This window comes from Agelaius tricolor, unplaced genomic scaffold (assembly GCF_023055355.1).
Source record: "Agelaius tricolor isolate 1412-34295 unplaced genomic scaffold, bAgeTri1.0.p SCAF_4, whole genome shotgun sequence".
NCBI lineage: Eukaryota > Metazoa > Chordata > Aves > Passeriformes > Icteridae > Agelaius > Agelaius tricolor.
Genome location: NW_027269264.1, coordinates 31,220,027 through 31,244,932, shown reverse-complemented (window position 1 = coordinate 31,244,932; position 24,906 = coordinate 31,220,027). Strand labels below are relative to the sequence as shown.

Below are 24,906 nucleotides of genomic sequence, written 5' to 3'. Positions count from 1 at the left end.
TTTTTAGCAAAACTCTATGGGATCACATATGTGTCAGCAGCTGTGGGCTTAGTAGTTTTTTGTCTGCTCATGGTTGACACAGAGGCAACCATGTCAATAATTTCATAGTGAGATCAACTAGGACCATTATTTTCAAAGGTCTCTTTACAGTTCTGCAACTGGATTTTTCTCCACTCAATTATTTTATTTTGTATTTTGTCTTTTGATTTCTAGTCCAATATGTGGGTGTGGTATGAGGTAATTTATCTTATCTCCTAAGCATGTTGGGTTTTCAGGATGTATTTTGGACATAAGCATGCATCAACTTCTGTCTCTGCCTTTTGTTTCCATTTTGTCCAAAGGAGTTTAAAAATGCTCTTTTCCTTATATTAAGTGCTCTGACATAGTTTAATTCCTTGAGTATGTTAGAAACAATAACCAAAAAAAGCAAAATACCTTGACATGTTGTACTGTCAAATCACATGATCAAAGAAACCCATAAAAATTAAAAATTATCACAACACAAAAATGTAATTAAATTTTCTTCTTTTATTTGTGTCTCCACCTGGGGTGTAAACACACACCCAGGCATTCATTTATCTCTACAAATCTCTAGCCTCACGAAAACAATAATTAAATCCAGACTTAAAACTCTGAGTTGAGTGGATTTTTTGAGAAATCTCCAAGAGTTTGTTTCCTATTTCTCTTTCTAATTCTATGAATCCATACAAATATTAGTAGTTTTATGGTGAACGACAGTGCCTGGAGCAATTCTCTTTAAAGGCATCTCACAATAACATGTTCTATAGGTAATGTAATGGAATTACAATTTTCCAGTTTTATTTTGTACCATGCACATACACCTTTCACTTTACATAAAACAGAATGTTATGAAACAGAACAAAAATAACTTACGATTGTATGAAAAATAACTGTAAAAAAATCACAAAACTACACATGCTAGTAGAGCAAAAGGTGTAACTTGTTTGAATTTTTGTTTTTTTCGTGACATACAACAGACATTTCTTTAGAGCAAGGTATATCAGCCAGTTATACAGTATGGCAAATTAAGATCATATGTATATATGTAAGCATGTATAAATATGTAGATTACTCTGTAACCTTTAGGAAAAACATAATCCCACTTTCTCTCCTCACCAAAGTGCTTTGTGTAAAAAATATTACACAAGATGCTGCTTTCTGTACAGATGCTGCTTTCTGTACAGAACAAAAGGATTTCTTTTTCTTAAATAAAAACTCAGCTAATTTTCATTTGTGGTCTTTTGCTTTAACTGCTTCAAGGAAATACATATATATATATACATATATATATATACAAAAAGCCCCAAACCAAGAACAAAATTTCAGACAAGAAAAAAGTGCTGTTTGAAAATTCTGCTATAAAATTACACAGGGATAACAGGGAATAAACAGTCAAAATGTAATTTTTATACTCATTCACGCCTTTTCAAGAAAAGCTGAAAACAATATACAGTGTGACAGGTGGCCTTAGCACTGCCACTGTTCAGCATCTGGTAGTAGTAAACCACAATGCCTACATGTTTGTGTGTCCACACATGTAGAAAAGGAGCCTTAAATCCACATGTGCACTCTCATACACTTCCACTTGTACAGATGCACTTTGAAACTGTATTTTAAACTCCAGTGTAGAACCATTTCTAATGCAGACATAAATAGACCACTGAGCTGGGAAAGAGTTACATTGTATAAAAGAATAATTGTAAATAATTTATTTTCAATATTGTTTAATGTCTGTAGTCTAAAATAACTTCATCTCTTAGATATGAATCCCTTTAGAAACTTAACAATACAGCAAGTAGAATAACAACACAAAACTCACGGAGGCACAAGTATTTGCAAATAACTCAGTTATGCAGATAACCCACGAAATTGTATTTTCTCAAGCACCATTTTTTATTGTGACAAACAGGATTCCCTATTTAAATATCCAATATACATGAGCTACAATGGGGCTTTTTATGCAATTGCCCTCAGTGATTAAATTGATGCCTCAAAGTCAGTCCAACTCCAAAGAGAATAATGAAATAATAGTGAAGAATCCTCTTTGTCTCTGAATGAGAAGTAAACATAAGCCTACCTTTTTACAGACTGGTAGCCCATATTCATGTGCTTGATTTGACTCTTCTCTAGGCCCTTCTTTTTAGGATTAGGGCTCATGGAGGGTTGTAAATACATATATATGTGAAAGAATGAATTAATGACTAACAAAAGTTTCCTTTTTTAAATGTAAATGATGAACCCCCAAGCTGAAAATGCCCTTTTTGAATTCTGTACTCCCACTTTCCCTTTGGTCAGCATGTTTCAAAAAGTATAATTCTCAACTCTACAGAACAACTTGTACATTCAGATACTAGGAAAAAATATTTCAAAAAGTTTAAAAGTCAAGGCGGTACAGATCTGAAGACAGCAACAATATTTCAGTTTTGTAAACAGCAATGGACAAATTTCAGACAATCATGTGCTTAAAAGAATTTTAAGGGATTTATATATATGGAAGTATATAGGTACACGTATGTGTCCACACGTAGTCTGATCCTGCCCTTGCTGACTTTGGTGGAACAAAACACAATTCCACACATTTGAAATTAAAGTGTTCAGTGTGACTAATTATTCCTACTAAACCAAGTTACATTTGTGCAGTGACCACAGAATGGGCTTTAAGGTAGTACAAAAGTAAAGCTTTATTAAAAAGTGAAACTTGCAGTCAATGCACATTATGCAAAAGGACTGTCTTTTTGATTGCCTATGCATAGCTGTGAAGAATGCCTGCTGTCTTTTAATCCAATGCAAATCACATATGGTAACATCTAGACCTCTTAGTGCAAGCAGGAGCAGAGGGACACATTCTCTTGTGATGTGAGAAGCAGAATATATGGGGGAAGAATTTAGCACAGAATTAGCTACATTTTAGTCACTTTGCTTCTTGTTGTACTTCATTTATGTGCATGGTTTATCCATATATTCTATGTATCAGATGAAAATATTTCCATTAAATATTTAAGCATATAACTGCACATAAGAATATACTTCATGAATACAAACCTCAAAAGATTGCCAATGTTCACAAACATCTGGACACAAATTCATCTGTTCCACATAATTGCAGATTAAGTTATGAATTGGACCCAAATTGGACTTAACAACTCTCAAAAGTTTGCCAGGAAAAAAAAAAAGGTTGTATAAACCTTTTTATTTTATCTTTTTGGAAGAGTTATTTCTGAAGCATAGTTATGGTCCAGCCTGCAAGGATGAACTTTTCTGTCCTTAGTCTATCAGGTCATGAGAATATTATGATGTACACTACACATTAAGAAGTCCACAAAATGTATGAATAGAAATTAAAACCTAAAAACTCCGTCTTACTAATGTAAGAGCTGTTCTCAAGGCATGCAGGATCACAGTGATAGTGTCTCCAGTGCAAAATACTGGTTTTAACTCATAACCTTGTATGTTTTACAACCCAATTTGCTTGCATCCTGGACTAAATTTGAGGACCAATGTCAATCTGACATTGATCAGAAAAATCAAAACCACCAAATCAGTATAGTTTTATCTTTCTAAGTAATCAGAGGAATCATAGTACACTTAAAAGTAGTTCTTCTTTCTGAAAATGTGTTATGGAAAAAGATTAGGACAACCAAAATTTAGTTGAATCGGTACAGATAGCTTTTTTAAAAAATGTGGAATTTAAGGAAGACTCTTTCCTACAAAAGATTTTAAACCTTCCTGGCAAAGACTATAGCACAGACAGCAACAATGCTCTACAATCTAATTAAAAAGCAACTGAAAGTTAAAATGCATTTATGCTTATCTGGTAGATCTGCTAAATAGCCACAAAGCCCACGTAACTTCTTGTATATTTAAATAATCTTATTCATGTTTAAAAGGTCAGAATGAATATTGGGAAAACAAGAATAGGTGTATTGTGTGGCTTAAAATAAGAATAGCTGTATTGTGTGGCTTAAAATAAAGAGGGAAGGAAAGGACACCTAACATGAGGCCTGTAAGAAATTCTCTACCAACAACCTTTGATCCAAAAAGAAGCCACATCAATGCCTCCAATAGGTAGTGCCTATATGTATGTCTACTTCTCTCCCTTTTGGACACTGGTGTGTGTTAAACTTGGAACTATCACATGCAGACAGGTTGTGCAAAAACTTTATGCCTTTGAAATGTTTGTAGTATGCTCTGGTTTTGTTTCTTTTCCTTGTTTGAAAAAGGAATTTTCTAAAGCTGTGTTTTTCTGCAAGTGCACCCATTCCGCTTGAAAGGATTACAGGCAACAGCCAGTTTTCTTATTTGGTCTCTGAATTCCCTTTGAGAAATGAAAAGAAGAAATAATTTTAAAAGTATAGTTGCTGTACCACAGATGAGAAGAAAATAAACAATTGCTAAGATTTTGGCAAAGCTTGCTTTCTCCAAACATTCTCCTTCCCAGTTGGCTGCTTGATTAAATGAAGAATGCTTGGTAATTGTTTTTTTTCCTCTCCATTATGTATGTATATCTAGTCATATCCCCATACATACATGGCAGTTTCATGGAGAGAAAAAATTTGTAGGGAAATAACAGAAGGGCAAGATGAAACAGAATCAAGTTCTTGTAAATAGATACACATTACTTAGCCTTCACTGTATACAGGAGAAAGCTGGCTGGAACAATGATCCACTGCATTTACTTGTAGGAAACTACTGTCCTCTGGCATGCTGCAAGCTGAATCATCAAAGATATCTACAGACCCTGCTGAAAAGTCATACACTGGAAGAAGAAACAAAACAAAAAAGCCCCAGTTAATAAGTAGGATAACTATACAATGATGTCCTAATACTTATGCATAGAACTGGAAATTGTTTTAAATCAAATACAGAAATAAATTAAACAAGCCAACATATGTATGAAATTAATTACACAACTTACTGCTTACCAATGGAGGAATTTTCAGTTCTCTCGGAATCAAGTCTGAAGTAGAGCAGATTTCATTGCAACCAACCTCCCCATTTTAATGGGTGTTAAAATTGTGATAATTTTAAAAATAAACTTCATGCTTGTTTAACACATTTCATCATATTGAACACAGGATAAAAGGCAACAAAATATTGTAGAATATTGCCATAAAGTAGACTCTGGCACAGAAATTACTGCCTTTTACAAGTGGTAATAGTAAGCCCAAGAATAACTGTTTGCAGACACACTCCCATCTTTTGGATAACATGTTTACATACTGTGTTTCCTCTTTGTAATTACAGGTGCACTGGCTTTGCAATACACTTCTGAAGGACCAAGACATAAGAGGGATTGCAAAGAACAATAACTGTTAAGTGGATTCATCCTGTGTGGAAGGACAGTAAAAGACCTGGGCATTAGTTGAGCACTAAGAGTAGGCTCACTGTCTTGAACTGATCCTTTGCACAGAGATCTTTCAGCCTTCCAGAGCAGCATGCAAGCCCCTTAAGAACTTTTTATCTAGGCACCGACTAAGTTATGTGCACACAGATGAGTGTGCATCCAGGAAGTTTTTGTCATTGAAACACGAATAAATGAAATTCAAGACTGATAAAAACCAAACATGCACCAAGCAAAATCAGCAATTTGAATCATCTCAGGTCCCTGCCACAATATGTGCAGTGGAAAGAAGTGGCTGCACAAATATCACAGAGGGCTCAATGGACCTTATTTCAGCTCAAATACATAAACCAGAGGCTGTGTAAGCCCCACAGGCTATAATCTTGAGAAGCCTTCAACAGTGTTCAGACTGCACACAGGCCGGTAGTTACTGTCACCCATGGCAAGTTCTGGCCTCCCAACACCAACTGCTCCATGAAGGTCTGAAAACTCTCTCCTCTTTGTAAAAGTCAAATCTGTCAGGCCATGTCCCACCCAAATACACAGCTCATGCATATCTGCCAAAGTTCACAAACTCTACACAATCATACATAGAGTGACCAACTGTTATTTACCTTTGATACCAGAATGATCTGAAAAACTTCCATGGAAAATGCCAAGCCCTCCCTGGCCTGCTGATGGGAGAGCTGAGCCGTCAACAGGAGGAACCATATTGCAAGAAACACTGTCTTGTATGTTCTTCTGAGTGTCAGCATAATGCGGAGGGCAGAAAGTCTGAAGCTGCCCATAAATGCCTAGAATGAGAAGAAGGCCATCAGAAAAAGACCTGGACAGAGATAAAAAAGAGAGTATATGGAACCATGGCCATGAGAATGATAAAAACCTTAACTGCCCTATCACCAGGTCTTCAATAATTTTAAACAAATAAAGCATATTGATATGATGCTCCCTAAAACTTCCTCAGGTTGCTACTACATGGACATCCTGATTCCATCATGACCTGTGAGAGGAACTGACTGGCTAGAAGCTGAAATTTTTCAGGAAATTTCTCCTTGTACTGCACAATCCTGTGTCTGAACTGGTATTCTCCAGAGTCACACTGTGCATCTGTCTGAAAATCTAAGAAAATACTAAATTCAAAATGAAAGAAGATTACGCAAGTAAAGTCTGAATAAAATCCAAGGATCTATCATTGATGCCAAGACAGCTGGCTGATAGTAGAGTCATGCATAGAGACTCTGAGAAAAAAAAATTTTATCATGGAAAGAGAGCACAAGAAAAGTAGTGTCACTTTCCTAGGTAAAAGTTCTTTTCACAATTCAGTGTCAATTATCCATCTTTTAGAACAGAGAGTCATAAGCAAGAAATAAGCATATGTGGTTCTCTTCCCCTCAGTTATTTATCACTATTCTAAATGTCTTTGTGAGCATCTGCAGTGCATCAAGCCAGTCTTAGAACTGGAGTCCAACACGACACAGCAAAATCTCCTAACTTGGTGTCTTTATTCACAGAGTGTCGTGCCCAAGATAATCTGCAATAAGGGTGAATGTAGGATAACATGAAACCAAATCCAGTTCAGGCAGCAGACCCTGACCATACTTTAGATATCTGTTAGGGAACTAACTGTACCATCAGTTTTCTGTGTTTCATGCAGCACTTGAAAAACAAAAAAAAAAAGGCAAACAGGTTGGCTAATAAATTTCCAGCAATTGAACATTTCAGCTGCAACTCTGGACTGTAAATTTTTGTCTCTTATTAAACTATTTAAAACACACACATGCACAAGGTTACATCAGCTGTGTTTCTTTGAATCAGTACACTACAGCCAAGATTCATGATGTCAAGGTACAGAACAAACAGCTATGACATGACAGCATAACTTCCCTAGGAAAGTGAAATATTTTTGAATATGATAGATGTGTAAGCTGTAAGAATTGCTTCTAAAAGCAAGAAGTTCTTGTTTTTTAATAACATAAAGAGCCTTGTTCTGAAGGCTCATGCTAAAAACCCTGGTAGACAGCTCAGCTCAAATTCACTCATACAGTTGTGGTCCACATATATTTGTAATAGTGTCCTTATCCTATTGAACTGTTGTGGACAAAGATTTCATAATAGATATGTAATGAATGACTGCCACAATTATAATTTCCATATGGTAGGAAGTTTCTGATGGACATCTATTTTGTCCTCAGTCATCTCTCTGCCTGTCAAAAGAAAGAGAGAATATTTTCTCAAGAAAATCATTATAGTTGCCATTCAGAAATATATGCCATGCTTGAGTAGTCTTTGCTTCTATGGCATGTAAAAATTCCAGCTGTCTTTGGTCTGAAACACTTCAAGATAGCGTTTCTTTGTGGAAATATAGGTGTATTTCATGCAGAAATATACCTATTTCTGCATGTCCAGTAGGCAAATTACATGAACACCATGTAATCATGTGGTACTATCTGGCTGGGAAGAACAAAAGGAAGAGTACAAGAGAGATCCAAGTCACATACTGTACTAACAGACAGATTTTCAAATGTGAAAAAATAGAAATGTTTCTGTTTATTAAAATCTTGTTATTTTTAATTTAAAGATAGCTGTTACTAGTAGACCTGTCTGAATAGAGCTACTAATATAACTAACTCATATAAACTAACAATTTTTTTTAAAGAAATGACAACTTTTTATTTTCTTTCAATGAATACTTTGCTTTTTTTTTTTTCTTCCATAATTCAGACAGCTCTGGCCATCAGCTTAACTCATAAAGACATGTGAACAGAGTTACAGACACAATTTTTAAGAACAACCAGATTTCTAGTGCAAAAATGTTTATAGTATCATCTAAAAGCAAGTTAGCTCTACCCATGCCCAAAGAACTTTTACCTTACTCTATATTACACAGCACAATAAATTCTCTCTACTGTGAAGAAGGAGCCTCTGTTGCTGTCTTTCCTTTCATAGCTAGAACATCTCTTCTGGCTTGTCTCAGAGCAAGCAATACCATATTCTGGCAGCTGCCTGAGGACTGTAGCTGCCTGTGTTTTCAGACACCTCTCATGAGAGTAGTTTTTCATGGTTGAAAAGAATCACCAATACAATACAGGTGCTGGACAAATTGTTGCAGATTTCCAGCACCTGCACTGTCTTCTGTCTATAAATACATATTACATTGGCATACAAAAGCATCTAGCTGGGAAGTTCCAGTCTTCAAGTCAGGATAGTTTCAGATTTATGGTAATACAGTAAAAGATACTACAATCTAATGAAAGGAAAAGAAGAGCTTCATTTCTACAGCTCAGTGAGGCATCTAACATCAATTCTGAACATTCCATACAGCAAAGGATAGTGGGAATTTCACAAGCAAGAAAAGGGAATATTTAGTCAATTATGTAATAACTGAGGCAATAGAAAGCCCTCTCTGACATTACTGTGTGTGTTGAAAATCACTCAGAACAAATAATGGAGCTTGAACTGTAGACAATGTTCTTACAAGGAAAAGACATTTCACAATACAAGTAGCTATTAGATACAAGAAGGCTGTCAGTCTTGGATCTCATAAATATTTCTCTCTAAAGGATAGTACACTGAGATCACCATGATCTTTTAAGATGTTCAGGCTTTCAGAAATTGTGTCTGTTTAGAACTCATTTTCTTCAAAAAGCTTTTGGGCAATGAAACTCTTTCTTCCTTGATAAAGCAAATTTACATGTAACTGACAAGTTTAAGACTACATACTGAGGCAGATTGTCACCATTGTCTACTAGCAGATTGAGCTGAAGTGGCTATATTTACAGCACTTTAAATCTTGAAAAGGCAGGTTATGAACTGCAGGAGATAGAAACTAAAAGAACTTCTCACAGCCACTTCTTGTATACATAATAGTATGGTGTGGAGATAACTCCATGGTGTTTTTCTGCATTGCAATGAATTGACCAAGGAAGACAGCAATCTTTGTATTGGTACTGGGAAAACATAAACTCTTCAAACATCTGCTTTTGAGAGAGAGAATTTAGGTAAGCCCTTAAGGCACACAGGACAATGCTTTCAGTGTAGCATATAGGATGAGACAGCTGTGCTTAAGCTGGAGTGAGTACATTCTGACCAAATACCTTGTACAGTGATGATAGGTTACTTGATCTTTGAAAAAACATTTAATACCCACATTGTGGGTACTGAATTGCACTGTACTGTATGTTTCAAGACTAAAAAAAAAGAATTAAGAGTTCAGTCTACATTGTCTTTTTACTAGTTTTAAGTGCAAAATTGTTTAGAATTTGAACTTTGAGCTGTTATCTGTGTGCAAATAATTCCTGTCAGCAGTGTCTCTTTTCAACAGGCTTTGGAAAGCTTCTCAATAAGCTTTCCTAGGAGAGTGAAGCAGACACAGTAATGATAACATGGGATTGAGTATGGTACAGGTTTAAGGTCCAAGCCCTTGAAATTCAACTCAGAAGATAGTATTAAACTGTATCTTAAATTTGGACATGTAACAGGGCTTCAATTCAAATGTGACATTCACTCAGATAAGGGTCTCTACTGGGCCTTCTTCTTGCAAAGAATGATGACCTACATCTTTCATCCTTTTAAATACTCTTTGGACAGTAGGAGAGGGAGATGGGAACACAGTAGCATTGTTTTGGCCTGCCCTGAAGAGAAGATGCCCAAGGAGATATGAAGGTTGCTGCACAAGGCAGTGCAAGTCCTGTGTGGAGTAGCAATTAATCCAGGGTGATTTCTGAATCCCTGGGAGGCAGGACTCACTGGAAAGTCTTCTACTCTGGAGCAACTGGTTGTGCTCTCAACTTCTAGGACTCATAAAACTCCCATTGCCATGAAAGGAAGAAGGTGGTAAAGCCATCTGTATAATTGAAAGACAATTTCTGCTCCAGGCAGAAAGACAAACCTTAATGTCTCAATGCCTTTCAAGATGATTTCTTGCCAAATGTTCAACAAAAAAGGGAATCAAGTAAAATGTTTTGTACTGTGGAAATAGAAGGGCTAACCTGACCCCTTCAAGCCTTGCACTAGGAATTTACTGGACCTGTTCCTTCATGTATGTCATTTGACAATGAACTGTATATTAGGAAATTTCACCCTGTACTCTGTTGGCTATACATTATTAGTGAAATGTCTATCAGAGAATATAGAAAGCCAACTATAACTGCTTATGTCCATTGGTAAATTTCATGTTCTTCTAGTACTGATCAGTGCTGTAAAGAATTACTACTTTGTGGAGAAAACCACCTGCCTCAGACTCAGATCCTGCTTCTCTGTGGCCAGTACAATATGAAGAATGTAACAGGATTGGCACTTTCTTTTCTCTCCTTCACATTTGGGAACTCAGGAAGATCTTTCCTCTCTTTGCCAAGAGAGAGACTAGTTACATGAGTGGAAGAAAATAGAAGAAGCCTTGTGTCATGGTTTGACAGTGGCCTAATGCCAGGCACCCACAAGAGGCACTCGGTGACCCTTCCCTGCTATAGCTGGGCAGCAGAGGGAAAAAAGGAAAAAAATTAACAAAAGGTTCATGAGTGAGATAAAGGTTGAGAGAAAACACTTCAAGGGCAAAACTGGCTCAACTTAAGGTTGCAAAGTGAAATTTATTACTAACAGAATCAGAGGAGGATAATGAGAAGTAAAATAAGGTCTTGAAACACCTTTTCCTGCCCAGACCTTCCTCCTTCCCACCAACAGCACAGGGAGACAGGACATGGGGGTTTTGGTCTGTTCATCACTAAAATTTTCTTCTGCTGTTCAGGGAGAGGAGTTCTTCCCCTGTGAGGCTGTGGGGTCCCTCCCATGAGAGACAGTTCTCTGTGAACTTCTCTTTGTGGGTCCACTCTCATGAGCAGCAGCCAAATCACACCTCTTGCAACGTGAGTCCTCTCCCATGGGCAGGCAGTCCTCCCAAAACTGCTGTGGTGTGGTCACTCTTCCATGGGGCATAGTCCTCCAAGGACAGGCTGCTCCACCCTGGAAGCAGGGGCCCTCTCTCTCCCATAAAGTCTCCCACTGGATCACAGCCTCCTCCAGGCATCCGCCTACTCCAGAATGAGCACATCCCCCACGGGCTGCAGGTGGATCCCCCATGGATCCCCATGGGCTGCAGGGGCACAGCTGCTTCACCTGCAGAGGAATCTTGGCTTGGGAACCTGGAGCAGCTCCTCCCTTCCTTCTGCACTGACCTTGGTGCTGAGATATTGCTTCTCTCACATGTTCTCACCTCCTCCTCTTCTCTTCTCTGACTAGAGAAGAGAAGTGCCCACTTTGTTCTGATTTTCTTCTCAAATATGTTGCCACAGAGGTGTTACCAACCTCATTCCTTGGCCCAGTTTTGGCCAGCAGCATGTCCATCCTCAGAGCCATCACGGATTGGCTCTGCTGGACATGGTAGAAGCTCCTGGCAGCTTCTCACAGGAGCCATCTTTGTGGCCCCTCTGCTACCAAAAACCAAACTGCAAAACCAATATACCTTGCTCTTCCTAGGATGTTTCATATGATATCTACAATGATAATACTCAGGAAGCCTGATCGATAAGCAGACTCCTAAGACCTTTAAAAGTCCAGTCTGCTATGTAATTGTGTCTATAAGTATGGCAAATCATACATTTAAACACTTGAGAGGAAACAACAATACTGCTGTCAACACACTCCTGGAATGTTAAAGTAATTAGCATTCAATCTCTACCAGCTAAGAAAAACAAACAAACAAAACAACCCACGAGCTGATGATTTTTTCTTTGGCTACAGAAGAAATATACAGGATTGAAGAGAGAGAGAGAGGTCTTGTAGATGTTGATTACACAGCACAAGTGGGAACACAGCTGCAAGAGTCATCCATGCTTACACAGGAAGAGTTCTCCATCTCCCCACAAGTGCAAGGGACAAAAATATCCTACCTCTTGAAAAGCAAGTTAATACTTACGTGCTAAATCAGGAGGGATTAGAAGCAAAACATTAGAAAATTAAAAGCCATCCATGATTTTTTGCCATTCTGTGTCAAGAACAGCACTGAAAATCAATATGAAGAGAAACATGTAACTCTGTACCAGGATGAATAACAACTAGCTAAGGTAAATATTTTAAGCAAGTCTGAAGGCAGGGTCCTGAAGGCTACCTTCTAGGGTCTTTCAAGGAAGAGTACCTTAACAATATCAGTGCCAATCCCTGAAGCATTTATTTTGAATATTTGCAATAGCAACAAACAGCTGACATCAGCGATGAAGGTTCTTCCTTCTTACCCTGGATGTGAAGGGCATTTGGCTGAAAAGAAGGGCTTTCTGCTTGTTGGTATGTCTTCAGAGGCATCCCTGCAAGCCGTGGAAGCTGAGGAGGTTGTGGAGTCTGTCTCTGCATCATTGGATGTTGAATGGACATTCTCTGGGGGCTGATGTGATGAGAAGGAGCTGGAGCAACAAACCTAGAAGTTCAAAACCCCAAAACTGTAAGATCTCCAACACATAAGAGCTAAAGATTGTTTTTACTTTATTTAGATCACTTTAGTTATTTGCCTAGATACAGACTTCCAAAATAACAGTGTGCAGCCCAAATAGAGATGACATATTTTTAAATGGTGATGTATCATTAGACTTGACATTTGGGAAATTAGCAGGCTGAATTGCCCCTTATCATGGAAAACTACTTTTAATCCACTCCTTCTGTGTGTGTGTCTAAGCCATAATTGGAGGACATGTCTCAAGGGGGACCTGATTTTGGAGCTACTGCCAGCAGTTTATTGTAAGCCTTTGTACCAACTTTATTTATCAATAGATAGCTGGTCTTGCTCACTGACAGTGAGAGGTCAGTTCAGGTCATTGGCCACTGAGTTGTTAGATATTAGGTTCAGGCCCAGGTTTCAGACTCTAGAAATCTTCGTATGTTACACAGAGGTTTTTGAAAATAAACAATCTGATGTCAATATAAAGCAGGTAAGGGCAAGAGTTAAATTGCTTCCAGAATCTGAACGCATCAAAATGTTGATCTGGACTCAAACTACAAACTTACAAGACTGGCAAAAGAGAATGCTTGAGAACAAATCTGGTGGTGCAGCTGCCACAGAGGTTCATCCCCTATGTTTTGCACAGCTCTATCATAACTGGCACCACAAGGATATGCAATGCTTTTGAAGATTTTACACAAGAGTTTTATGGAATTTAACTTTTTATTGATTTTTTTCTGCATTTCCTTAGAAGTGCATACCTCAAAGTACATTACAGATAGGTCATGCAATCTTTTTTGTAGGCAGAAAGCTAGGTTTTTAAAGAGATTCTGTTTGTGTCCCAAACCAGCCAATAGACTGATGGGATCTGGCTACTTAATGAAAGCTCAGGAATGGCTCTGGGCCACTTTTTTTTTCAATGAGAGGAGAGCTGGAAAAATTCCCAAGCACCAAAAAAGAACCATGACATTTCTGCAAGAAGGTGAGTGGAAAGTGACATGTCAAATCTTGTTGCAGATCAGCCTGTCTCTCCACCACTAAAAATAAGCTGTAAGTCTGCTGAGGAGGAATACCCTTCTCTGTGTGCTCAGTGGCTGCTAGGAGGGATCAGTGCCTGCAGTTCACACAGTCTGCCGGTGTTCTAAACCATGAATCTGGTCCCTGTTGTCCTGAGACTGGGCCTCAATATACTAGATAATTTCCCCCCCTCTCCCTAATATAAAGGCATGTTTTTCCTAAAGAAGTGTCAAGGAAGTTTTTATCACACCCTGAATATCACAGAAAGTGCAACTCCAGTAGCAGCTCTACAGAACACCTCTGGGTAGGGTCATCATACAGGTTATAACTATATTTAAATAAAAGTCACTTGAGATCTTTTATGCTGCAGCTCAGAATCTGTATCTGCCACATGCTATCTCTATGTGGTTTTGACTTAATTTGAAAGGTATTTACTACATTTCTGGTGAATCATAATCTACATTTGGAGTGTAAGAAGTCTCAAGATGAACTCTGGATGGCATCCTGCCTATTCAGTTTTCTGTGAGAAGCACATTTTTAAGCATATTAGGTAGGGTTTGGATGGTCCTGGTGCTGATGTGATATTAACTTCATAAATATATATTACTTCAGAAAAGCTATATGGATGGAGGAAATAAAAATGTTACTACTGAGCCATTGAGTAATGTGTCAAATATTTAATTGTTCCAGATAACTGCTGTAAGTAGACTGAAAGACAAATCAGGGAGGAAGAGAACAAAGCATGCACATATTTCACAATAATTCTATTATACAATTTTTTTTTAGAAACAGAAATCAGTAGTTATATTGTGATAAAAATATCAGAGGTTTTTAAAAAGTGCTGTAACTACCTGGTTATATGTCTCCTGAGTAAAAACTGGAGTTAGTTTTTTGTATAGGAGTCACATAGAAAGACTGCTATCTCCTGCCAGAGATTGAGAGCCAAGCACAAGCAGTCTTTAAATATTATGATTATTTTAAAAATCATGGAATATCATCCTTTGTCTTTTCAGGATTAATTTAGGAAAATTAATTTCTGAAAAATTATTTTAACCAGTAGCCGCTAATGGGAAAAATCCTTTTCAAAACTGAAAGTGGAAAGCACAGTTTTACAGATTTACCTTTGATTTAACATCCAAAAAACATCCTCCCAATAATAATACATTATATTTTACAGGCAGACAGGACTCCTTTTTAGTAGACATGATCTTTATAATTATTTATAAATCAACCTGGCTTACCCATATCCATGACTATAGCTTTCTACTTTTTCTTTCCTTCTGCTTAACAAGAGAAACTTGTACTTGTCACAGCCCAGATTTATCTCTGAACAAATCTCATTATATTCCTGAGAGAACAGCTAATTTAATTGTGTTCCTGAAACACTCAGGTCCAGTTTGTATACCACTTGGAAACTGTAATCAAGAACTATAGTCAAGCCCAGGTGTCAATTCAATCAGGAACCAGCCAGATTTGCAGAAAGTTGCCCTATCCTATGCCTGATGTAAAATCCAAGCAGAAATGTTTCTGGAGCCACAAGAATATCTTTCTTTTCCAATTTTAGCTGTGAAAAAGTGTCTTGCTGGAGAATGACTAGATTTGGTAGTAAGCAAGATGAATGAGTTACCAAAGCTTATCTGTTTTGATGAGATTAGTTAAAATGCCACATACAATGCCACATAATTTACTGGAGCTGGCCCAGTAAACAGTCACTACAACTACATGCACAACCCAAGAAATGTGTGGAAAAGGAAGGGAAGAGGAAAATCAAAGAGTCATAACATACAGTATAGATTGTGTATTTATACAATGCTTTAATTTAGTTTATTTTATCATGGTTGGCCACCTACAAATAAATCTTTTTTTGAGTGGGGAAACAACCTCTTATGTCTCTGTAGCAAAAATATATATAAGATGTTTCTTCACCTAGAAACCCATGTGCTTTGCAACTCCTCAATTTATTTCACTGCAACCAAGTATTTTTAAATTTTTTAAAAATATTTTTCTTCATATATTGAAAGAAAAGAAACTGCACCTGCATATAAAAGACATAATTTACTACCATTAATCCATGCTACACTATGGCAGAAATTGCTACTAACATTAAATATTTGAGACAGTAACTATGTAACTAAGTTGGATGTAGTTCTGTCTTCATTCTTCTTTTTTTTCCCCTCAACTTTGCAATGTAAATGAAAGCATTTGTCACCATTCAGACAAAATGAATCTTTATGGTTGCTATAGATATGTTGCTGAAGTGGAAATTGAACATTAAAGCTGAAAACCCTGATTTTTTTTTTTTCTTCAGAGGCCATAGTTTTCTTCTTACAAATTGTAAACACTATTTATTGTGTTGCTGCTCTTTTAACCGGCTGAGTCATTTTTGCTGGGCTTCAGCAGTTTGGGAACATACCCAAATGTTGTGCAGTTCACACAGTAAGGTGATCAGGCTTTCATCTGGCTGAGCTGAAGGTTTGGCTGGACAGAGGACTGAACAAGCTCCCTGTAAGAGGCTGCTGCCTCGAACAGTGTGCTGTACACTGCTGCTCTCTTGGACAATGTTAAATGAAGAAAAATCCATGATCATTCCTTCCTGAATGCCTGAATTTTATTTCTAAAAAAGTCCAAAAAATCTGAGATGGTGTATCCATTCTCTGCTCTTACATTCTTTCTGTGAACTCACATTCTTTGAACTCACACTTTATGCTGTGTCTTTGTGTCTTTACAGATCCTCAGTCTGCTGTCAGTGAAGGAAACATTCTCTTGTAACACAGTTTGTGAAACCCAGCATATTGCACTGTAAGTTAGTCTGGCTACTTAAAAGTGACAATCAAATAAACATGTTTTAATAACACATTTAAGGAAAGCATACCTTTTGCCAGGAACAAAATTGAACAAATAAGATGTTTTTCCCAAAGTTACGAATATATTCATTTGACCAAAATAATAAAAGCTCAATTTTTTACCTACCTATGATGCATGTTTCTCTCCAATTATTTCTCTGCCACAAGTTTTGTGGGTGCTTTGGTTTTGGGGGTTTTTGTTTGTTTGTTTGTTTGTAGTTTTGTGTTTTGTTTTGGTGTTGTTTTGTTGTTGTTGTTGTCGTCTTTTTTTTTTTTTTTTAAGGAATGCAATCTTCTTGCATAACAGAAATATTTTGGGCAAGAAAACCAAAATCTAGATGAAAGAAGGGATGGTAGAAAGAACAAACAAATCCTCTGACCAGTACCTCATCTTCTCTTTGGTGAGAAGAAGAAAGGAGAATGTGGAATTTAAAGTGGAATTAAAGGAAGAGAGCTGTGAGCAGGTACCTCAATACATAGACTCCCTGGAGGGAGACTATGTAACTTTTTATAAAATCTCTCAGTATTTTCTGTGCCTATATTGTATCAGAGAACTAAGTTTCTTGCAAATGTGTCAAAGAGGAAAAAATGCCTTTGGAAAAAAAAAAAAGTGTGAGAAAAATTCCAAACTTTGCTAGGTTTGCTTTGAAAAGAGATTGTAGCTAGGTGGAACTCAGTAACAACAAGTCCCAAGTAACAAACAACAGGACAAGAAGACACATCGTCAAGTTGTGCCAGAGAAGGTTTAGACTGAGTAACAGGAAAAGTTTCTTCACAGAAAGGGTGGGCAGACATTGGACCAGGCTCACCAGGGAAGCGGTGGAGTCACCATCCCTGAAGGTATTTAAAAGACACGTGGATGTGTGTGTGGCACTTGGGTGCATGGTTTTGTGGTGGCCTCGGCACTGTTGGGTTAACAGTTGGACTTGATGGTCTTAAGAGTCTTTTTCAGCCTAAATTATTCTAGGATTCTGTGACTCTATGGCTCAAGTTCAGGGTTAGCCTTACTGATACCTCTGACACAAGCATTTGTCATTTATAGGTGTTGTTTGCCCACTAAAAAGAAAATTAAAAAGAAAACTTCAGGCAATCCTCTGAAGTACCCCACGCCTGGAAAGAAGTTGATGTACTTATTTCAAAACCACACTATTAACTACAGACCTTCTTTGAGGCAGCCCTTTGTATAACACATACAAAGGGCTTTGTAACGTGAAGTCTTGGCTTCTTGGGTAGAACTATGCAGATGATTTTGCTTCTGGAAGTTTAGCTCGGAGCTACTTACTATTTTACAGTGAAATCATAAAGAGAATATAACCACACACTCAAATTAGCAAAAAGAATTACTGTTGCAGAACTTATTATAGCATAATGGTACTGCTAAACCGAACACTCTGGCCCTAAGTTCTTCTCGTCAGCCTTAAGAGTCTTTAGAAATGAGGGGCAACAAATGCTCTACTTGCACCCCTAAATCCTGCAGTCCTCTCAACAGTGAGGTTGAAATAAACAGGATGATTCACGCCTTTTAAAGACACTATCTCTGTCACTTTCTCTGCTGAAGGTTTGTTCACATTTTCACCATTCTCATCACACCGATGAAGTGAGGTGACAGCCTACTTGCAAGGCCTCTAGGCAAGTGTGATCTGTTAGATTCAATACACAGATTCTGCCTTAATTCTTCTTTCAAACATTCCCCCTAACTTCTGCCCTATGTATTGTAATTAAACCAACACTGCTGCAATACTTTTTTCCTTTTCTGAATTTAAATTGCCATTTGTCACACTACCTAAGTGAAGACATTGGAACTTTTTTAAACCCAAAGCAGCTCCACACATGGGAATTAGCACTTAAAGCCTTTTTAGAGAGGGTGTATACACTTAACAAATGAAAAAGGAATATAATATGGTAGCTTTTTATTATTGTGTAGAGTACTCTATTATCTTCATGTATGAAATGCATTCAATGAATTGAATGAAGGAAGTCTCACTCTAGGCACCTCTGCTATGGTTTTACAGCAGAAGAACCTCAGAAATAGCCTAATAAGATCATTGTCTTTTATAATTACATTTATACCTATAACAACTGTTAATGTGTCCCTGCCTATCCCCTCGTGCTCTGGCAGTCATTGGGTATGGATGGACAGGCCATGCATTGAAGAGAAAATATATATATATACTGGGAGAGAAGAGCCTCTGTGTCAGGCAAGAGAGCATGGACAGTCCCAGAGGTGAGCACAGAGGGCCAGAGATCACAGAGGTGAGCACAGAAAAAGACCAGGATCATGGGGGCAGGAGTGGGGAGGAAGGGAGGAACAAAGCAGATGAGCTCCAGTGATAATGAGGCAGTAAGCTCCATCTCAGACTGATGCACAAAAAGCTCAACAACTTCCAGTGGCTCCAGAACTGGCTGAATTCACATGTGAAGTCTGAAATAACAATGTACTTTCACCTGTAGTTAATTTCTCAATGCCACATGTTCTCCTATCTTCCTGATACAAGGCAGAGTGAATATTGCTTTCATCCAAAGAAATTATGCTCATTTACCAGTAATTGAAATCTAGAGAATGTTGTTTTCAGGTTTATCATTGGGGATTTTGTACTCTTCAAATTACTGTCATATCTGTCACTCAAGGAAATTAAATACTCTGAAATACATTAGTGAAATACAGCAATTTATCACTTAGAGCACTGAAAAAGAAATTTTAAAAATAATGTTTAAGTATCCATGAGCAGATAGTGACAGTTTAGTATTTAGTGGGATGATGTTATCTTCCTGACTTTTCCACTAAGAAACATTTACTTAGGCCTCTTCAGACTTGTGATTTGGTAGACTTCTGGTTTAATGAGCTGTAGATTTCTACATCTACAGTACCATACACTATCTAAATCATTGGAAAGAGTGCTGAAAATAATTTAGGGAATGTCTAATGATGAAAATCAAAACACATCTGAGCAATTGATTTTTGTGTCACTGATATCTAAAATCATAGAATTTACCATACCTAACCAGCATATATAAAAATATACATAACTGTCATAAAACAAATCCTGACTATAAATCAAACTCAAAAACTAGTGAAATGAAAATTTGTTCATTATCTGTTGTTCTTCATAAAATGGCAATTAAAAAATAGAGGCGAGGTCTTCCTTCAGAAATGCTTACTATTGGGAGAATATTGACAGAATATGACTCTTCTCCCACAAGTAAACAGAAACATGAATCTCAGGGCCCCCATACTGTAGGTATGGCTGTGGTCATCTGAAGTTCAGTGTGCCAGCTGGTATCACTTTCCTTGCTTGGGCCCTCCACTGGGATCAAGAAGGGACTGGAGCAAGTCCCTGAAATGGAAATGGATGGAAAATCTCCCTCTCGGACTGGAATAACATGGTCCACTTCACCTCTCCTCCTGATAAACCCCTACCCAGGGCAGTTGTTAGGCCAGGGCTGCCACCAGTGCCTACCAACAACTGTATTTCCCCCCACCTTGGCAGCTCTGAAGACAGTCCAGCCTCAGGCTCAAGCTGGGAAGCACAGGTTCTTACCTCTCTGAGTCAGCAGCTGTGAGAAGAGGTACCTGGGGAGGGTGCAGAGGACTGCCCTGTATGTTTTGTCCTGGGGAAGAATGGCTGCTGGGGTGGGACAAGGACACTGCCCCAGCTGCTGTTCCACTTTGATTTATCTGTGTGCTGGGGATCACAGCTGCTGAAAGTAAAAGAGAGAAATAATGCTCATCAGGCAGGAAACAATGCTGACAACTGACCAAACAACAATAATATTGATAAATGACCAAACACCAACATATAACCCCTCCTGTCGAGCAGTAGTGCCAGCTCTTAGGAACTAAGAAAACTAAGGGTTTTCTGATGTGTTGTTTTCACAAAGAGAAGAAGAAGAACCACATGAAAATAAGTAAGTATTCTTTGCTGCTTCCAAATGAAATTTCCATAAAACCAGTCATGAATGATCACAACCAGGCTCATTGTCTTGGAATTTTTTGTCTGAATAAGGCTGCAAATCTTCTATACTCTTCTATTGTAGAAGATGTGTCAATATTCCTAAGATCTGTATTTTTAGAACTAGTGAACAGAAAGAACAGTTTCATAAAGTGTGAAATGCTTTCTACGTTTTCCCCTCATCTATAAAAATTACAAATTTATTGAAGAGCATTATTACTATCATTTGCCCAGATTCCTCAGTAATACATACAAAAATTTTAAACCATCTTTACCAGCTTAATAATTTTCTGTGTGTTTTCTCTTGGATTTTTTCTAATAAGGAAAATTTCCTGCCTGTTTCCTTACTGACTAAACAAAAAGCAATGTAGGACTTTGTTCAAATGTCCTAATTAGTTCATCCCAAATCCTATAACCTTATTTTCTGGTAGCCCCTTTAAAAAAAAAATTTAAATCAGACAAATATAAATCTCTGTATCTCTGAAAATCCTGTTACACAACTATTTCTTCTGACATTTGTGTCAAGTAGCTTATGCTGATGTTGACTGGCAGACAAATGCATCCTCTTAAATATTTTATGAACCCAGAGAATGAATTAGATAGTCTGTCTAAAAGAAAAAAATTACTTCTCCTGTTTGTCTGTTGTATCTGTCTCTTAAAAAAAAAAGGTATTGTTCAGGCCTAGTTACAGAGTAAATTTCTACCTATAAAATTTACATTATGCTAGTGAATATGTTGAATATGCTAATGATTTGAGTTTCATGATAAAATCCTAGAGTTTAAACCAGTTCCCCAGGGGGCACTGTCACTAATAAAACACCTTTCTAGGCTGAAATATGTCCATGGATGCTGCAATCCTAGCAGAAGAAAGACTGCATTAGAGGTAGTCTCACCACAGATCAGTCTTCAAGGAAATGATTTCACAGGTCATCATTTTTCATTCACAAGTGTGAATTCTGCTACAGAAGATCAAAAAGGTGAAAATTCACCTTGTCTCCCAAAGCCTCAGCATGTTCTTGGAAAGACTCTATTGATCCTTACAAGCCCACCTTTGTGGGATATTCAGTGGGATATTCACTGGATATTCACCAAGCTAAGACAGAGTTAAGAAAATGCTCAGGAGTCTAATTATACTGTAGCCCCATTAAGGAGCAGCCCTGGACATTTTTCAGCTGGTGGAAATGACAAACAGTGCAAGATGACAGACAGGAAACCACTTTGTGAATAAAAGCATCCAATACAGATGCTGTAGAGGTAATGTCAAAGATTAGGGGAAGTTGACATTGGTGGTCAAAGGTGGAGGAGTGCCTTGGTGCCAGGCTCTGCTCTTTGCTAACTTGTTTGTGGACCAGAGCCTCCTAATAACAACCCAAGTGATGACAGACATCTGACAGCAGAAGACATCCCAAACCTTAAAGAGGAACACAGGAGGCAGGTCCCACAGGAAGATGAGACATCACTTAAAACAGCAGAATAACTTGCAAAGAAGAAGTCGAGGACATTTTCTTAGTAAGAGAGGGGAATTTTTTTTTTCCCACTTTGCTCATGTACCCCAAAAGTTACGTTTTCCATGTCTGTCTCTCAGCGCAGCATCAGGACAAGTTCAGAAGATAAAAACAAAGGAATGAACTTTTGAAATTCTTATTTTATCTTACATACAGCACAGAAGAAAATACTGAAAAATAACCAAGCACACATTCTGACAGCAAAAGAACAGAGAATATTTAACGAACCAGAAATTTTAAACATATTCAGATATTTTGAAAAAAATCCAAAAAACCTCAATAAAAGCCAAAGAATCATGAGTGCTGTTCCTCTGTATCCCTTAAAAAGTCCAAGCTACAACATTTTTTACAAGGTGATTATAGCTTAGTCCCAACTTAGTCCCGACTATGAACCTCAGATTGTGAACCTCAACAGGGACAAAGTTTCAGCCAAAAAGAGGAAGGAGTCTTGTTTTCTTTTCTGGAGTCTCGTCACATATCCATTTATCAGTACATAAGAATTTTCCATGAGAATATTTCTGCAAACAGTTCTCTATGAGAAGCTAAATTCATATGTAACCTCACAATGCATAGGAAAAATTTAGGTGGTTGCAAGAGAAAAGGATGATCCTGAATAAGGTTTCTTTAAGAAAAAGAAAGCCAAAAAGTAGTATTGAAAGTGTCACAGAATCTAAGGCCAAAAAGAAGTTATTTTTCAATGGAGTCAGAAACCTGTAATTTCATGGAACATATTTAAATGCAGAAATTTGCAAATTATGCATTATTGCAAAAAAATGCTCTAATTGAAGAGCCTCTTGGACTTACTACCAGCACTCTTAAAAACAATTTCTGCCACCAAAATAACTCTCTTCTAATTATTGACAGTATGAATTTAGAGTAGGGCTGAGAGCTTTTACCATATAGAGTAAGACAGTGTGAAGGTTTAATTTTGTAGCTCAGTTAGTTACATACCTACATTTGCAAGGTTGCTTTATTTTTAATTACTAAATATAGCCTTCTATTTCTGTAAGGAATATTTATGAGGTCCCTGAAAATAACGGATTTACTATTGCACAGAAGAAAATAGATGAAATATTTTTTGCACTTGTAAGCATCACCTGCATATATTCCCCTCTTTCTCTTCCCCTAGGAACTCCACCGGATTTTGTAGCCAGGACATATGCTGTATTGAGTTTTAAGTGGTAAGCCCAGCAAATGAAAAACTTATTTTCTGTTTTACCTTTATCCTCAGTTCATCTGTAAATATGAAGTCTCCAGAGAACATGAAACTCAAGAAGCCATCATGCATTAAGAAGTACAGTAGAAGTAAAAATTGCATTTTCAAGATAATAAGTCTGTCTCCAAAGCTGGCCTTTCACATGGACCACCTGCACTGATGGCCTTTCTATGCCTTTTCAGGTATTCTACAGGCAGATCATAGATACTGGAAAACATTAAAGTACTGAAGAATAAAGCAGGGTCTGGACCAGTATTTTAAGCCATTCCTGAAATTGCATCTCTAGATCACATCCCTGCCTTTCATTTTCTTCTCTTTTAGTGGATTGCAGTTTCTGAAGTTCAGTCTCATCATGATGAATGGAACCACAAATGGTGCAAGTGGCCGTGTTGCCCACAATGTTTGTAGCAGTCCATTGGTAAATGTTCTTAAAAATGTGTACCCAAACATTACATCAATTTTTGGAGAACCATGAAATTGTCACAAAATAGAAATTATAAACTCATAAGTAAAACTGGTAAATAAAAGGGCAAGTCTGAGGGGAAGCAAACTATCCTCCTTAAATTAAGATAATATTATTAACACTTTTTTGCCCCCTGTAATGTGTGAATGGTTCTACCTGTGACTACATCACATTAAGCAGGAGGTCTAGACATGTATGCAATACTTAAATTCAGCCTAAAAGGTGAAAACAGAGATCCTCTTCATTATTGGTAGTCCTACATTACTGCTCCTTTTGCATCCATTCCCTACACATCAAATACAATTCTGTTTTTCACAGCAAGGGCCATTCATATGTCAGTTCTTCCTTCCCATTCTTGTTTTTTCTAACAGGAATGAGCTGTAACTATTTTCCAAGCCTATCACCCTTAAAAAACTATTTTTAAAGAAAAGAACAGTCTTTTTAAAAAAGAAAACTAGGTTGCTTTTTTTCAGACACCTCTTAGGGACTGACTAGGACAATTTCTTTAATAAAATTCTTTCATTAATTAATAATTTCATTAATCTATTCCTGTATGTGTCCTTAACCTCTACCTGCTTGTTGTACCTGCCTACTTTCCTATTGTTACCTTAGATACAAATTCCTGGGGGATTGGATTTTTTCTTATTATGTGCACAGAGCACCCAGCTTAGTACAATTTCAGCAGGGAAAAAATCCAAAGAAAAGTGTTACTCAAGCAAAGCACAGAAAGTATACACATAGAAGTAGTTTGGTCAAAGTTTCACAATATAGTGTAAGACATTATTTAAAAAATACTTAGCATTCAAATAAGTTCTGTAACTTTACTGATACAATTTTTAAATTCCAACTTGCAAAGAAAATTATGCAGTTGACAAGCTTTAGAAGGATCCTTTGCTTGCTCTGGAGCAGAACTTAGTGTGATATTCAGTAACTACTCATAAATGAATTACACATTCTGGCTTATGCATAAATATGAAATGGTCAAGTTTTATCCAAACAGCACAGTAAAAAGATGGGGTTTTTTTCTGCTGCATTATTTATGACTCTTCTGGATTTAGTGGTTCCAGATTGCTCTATACAAAGTAAGTTCATATTGTTTCACAGCAGGAAAAATCATCATCCCCATG

The 24,906-nt window shown here is 37.4% G+C and overlaps 1 protein-coding gene across 3 annotated transcripts in view; it reads right to left on the bottom strand.

Moving 5' to 3' along the window:
• Positions 1–508: 508 nt before the first annotated feature.
• The window catches only part of GLIS3 (GLIS family zinc finger 3), a 155,903-nt gene continuing 131,505 nt past the window's right edge, over positions 509–24,906 (bottom strand). For 2 of the 3 annotated variants that reach the window (XM_071425112.1, XM_071425111.1), the window contains exons 7-10: positions 20,185–20,344; positions 12,589–12,767; positions 5,977–6,156; positions 509–4,777 (exon numbers count right to left, since the gene is read on the bottom strand). In XM_071425112.1, the coding sequence (XP_071281213.1) occupies positions 4,641–4,777; positions 5,977–6,156; positions 12,589–12,767; positions 20,185–20,344 (656 nt within the window). In that variant the 3' untranslated portion in view covers positions 509–4,640. The remainder of the gene's footprint in view (positions 4,778–5,976; positions 6,157–12,588; positions 12,768–20,184; positions 20,345–24,906) is intronic. The other variant, XM_071425113.1, reaches the window with a different exon arrangement.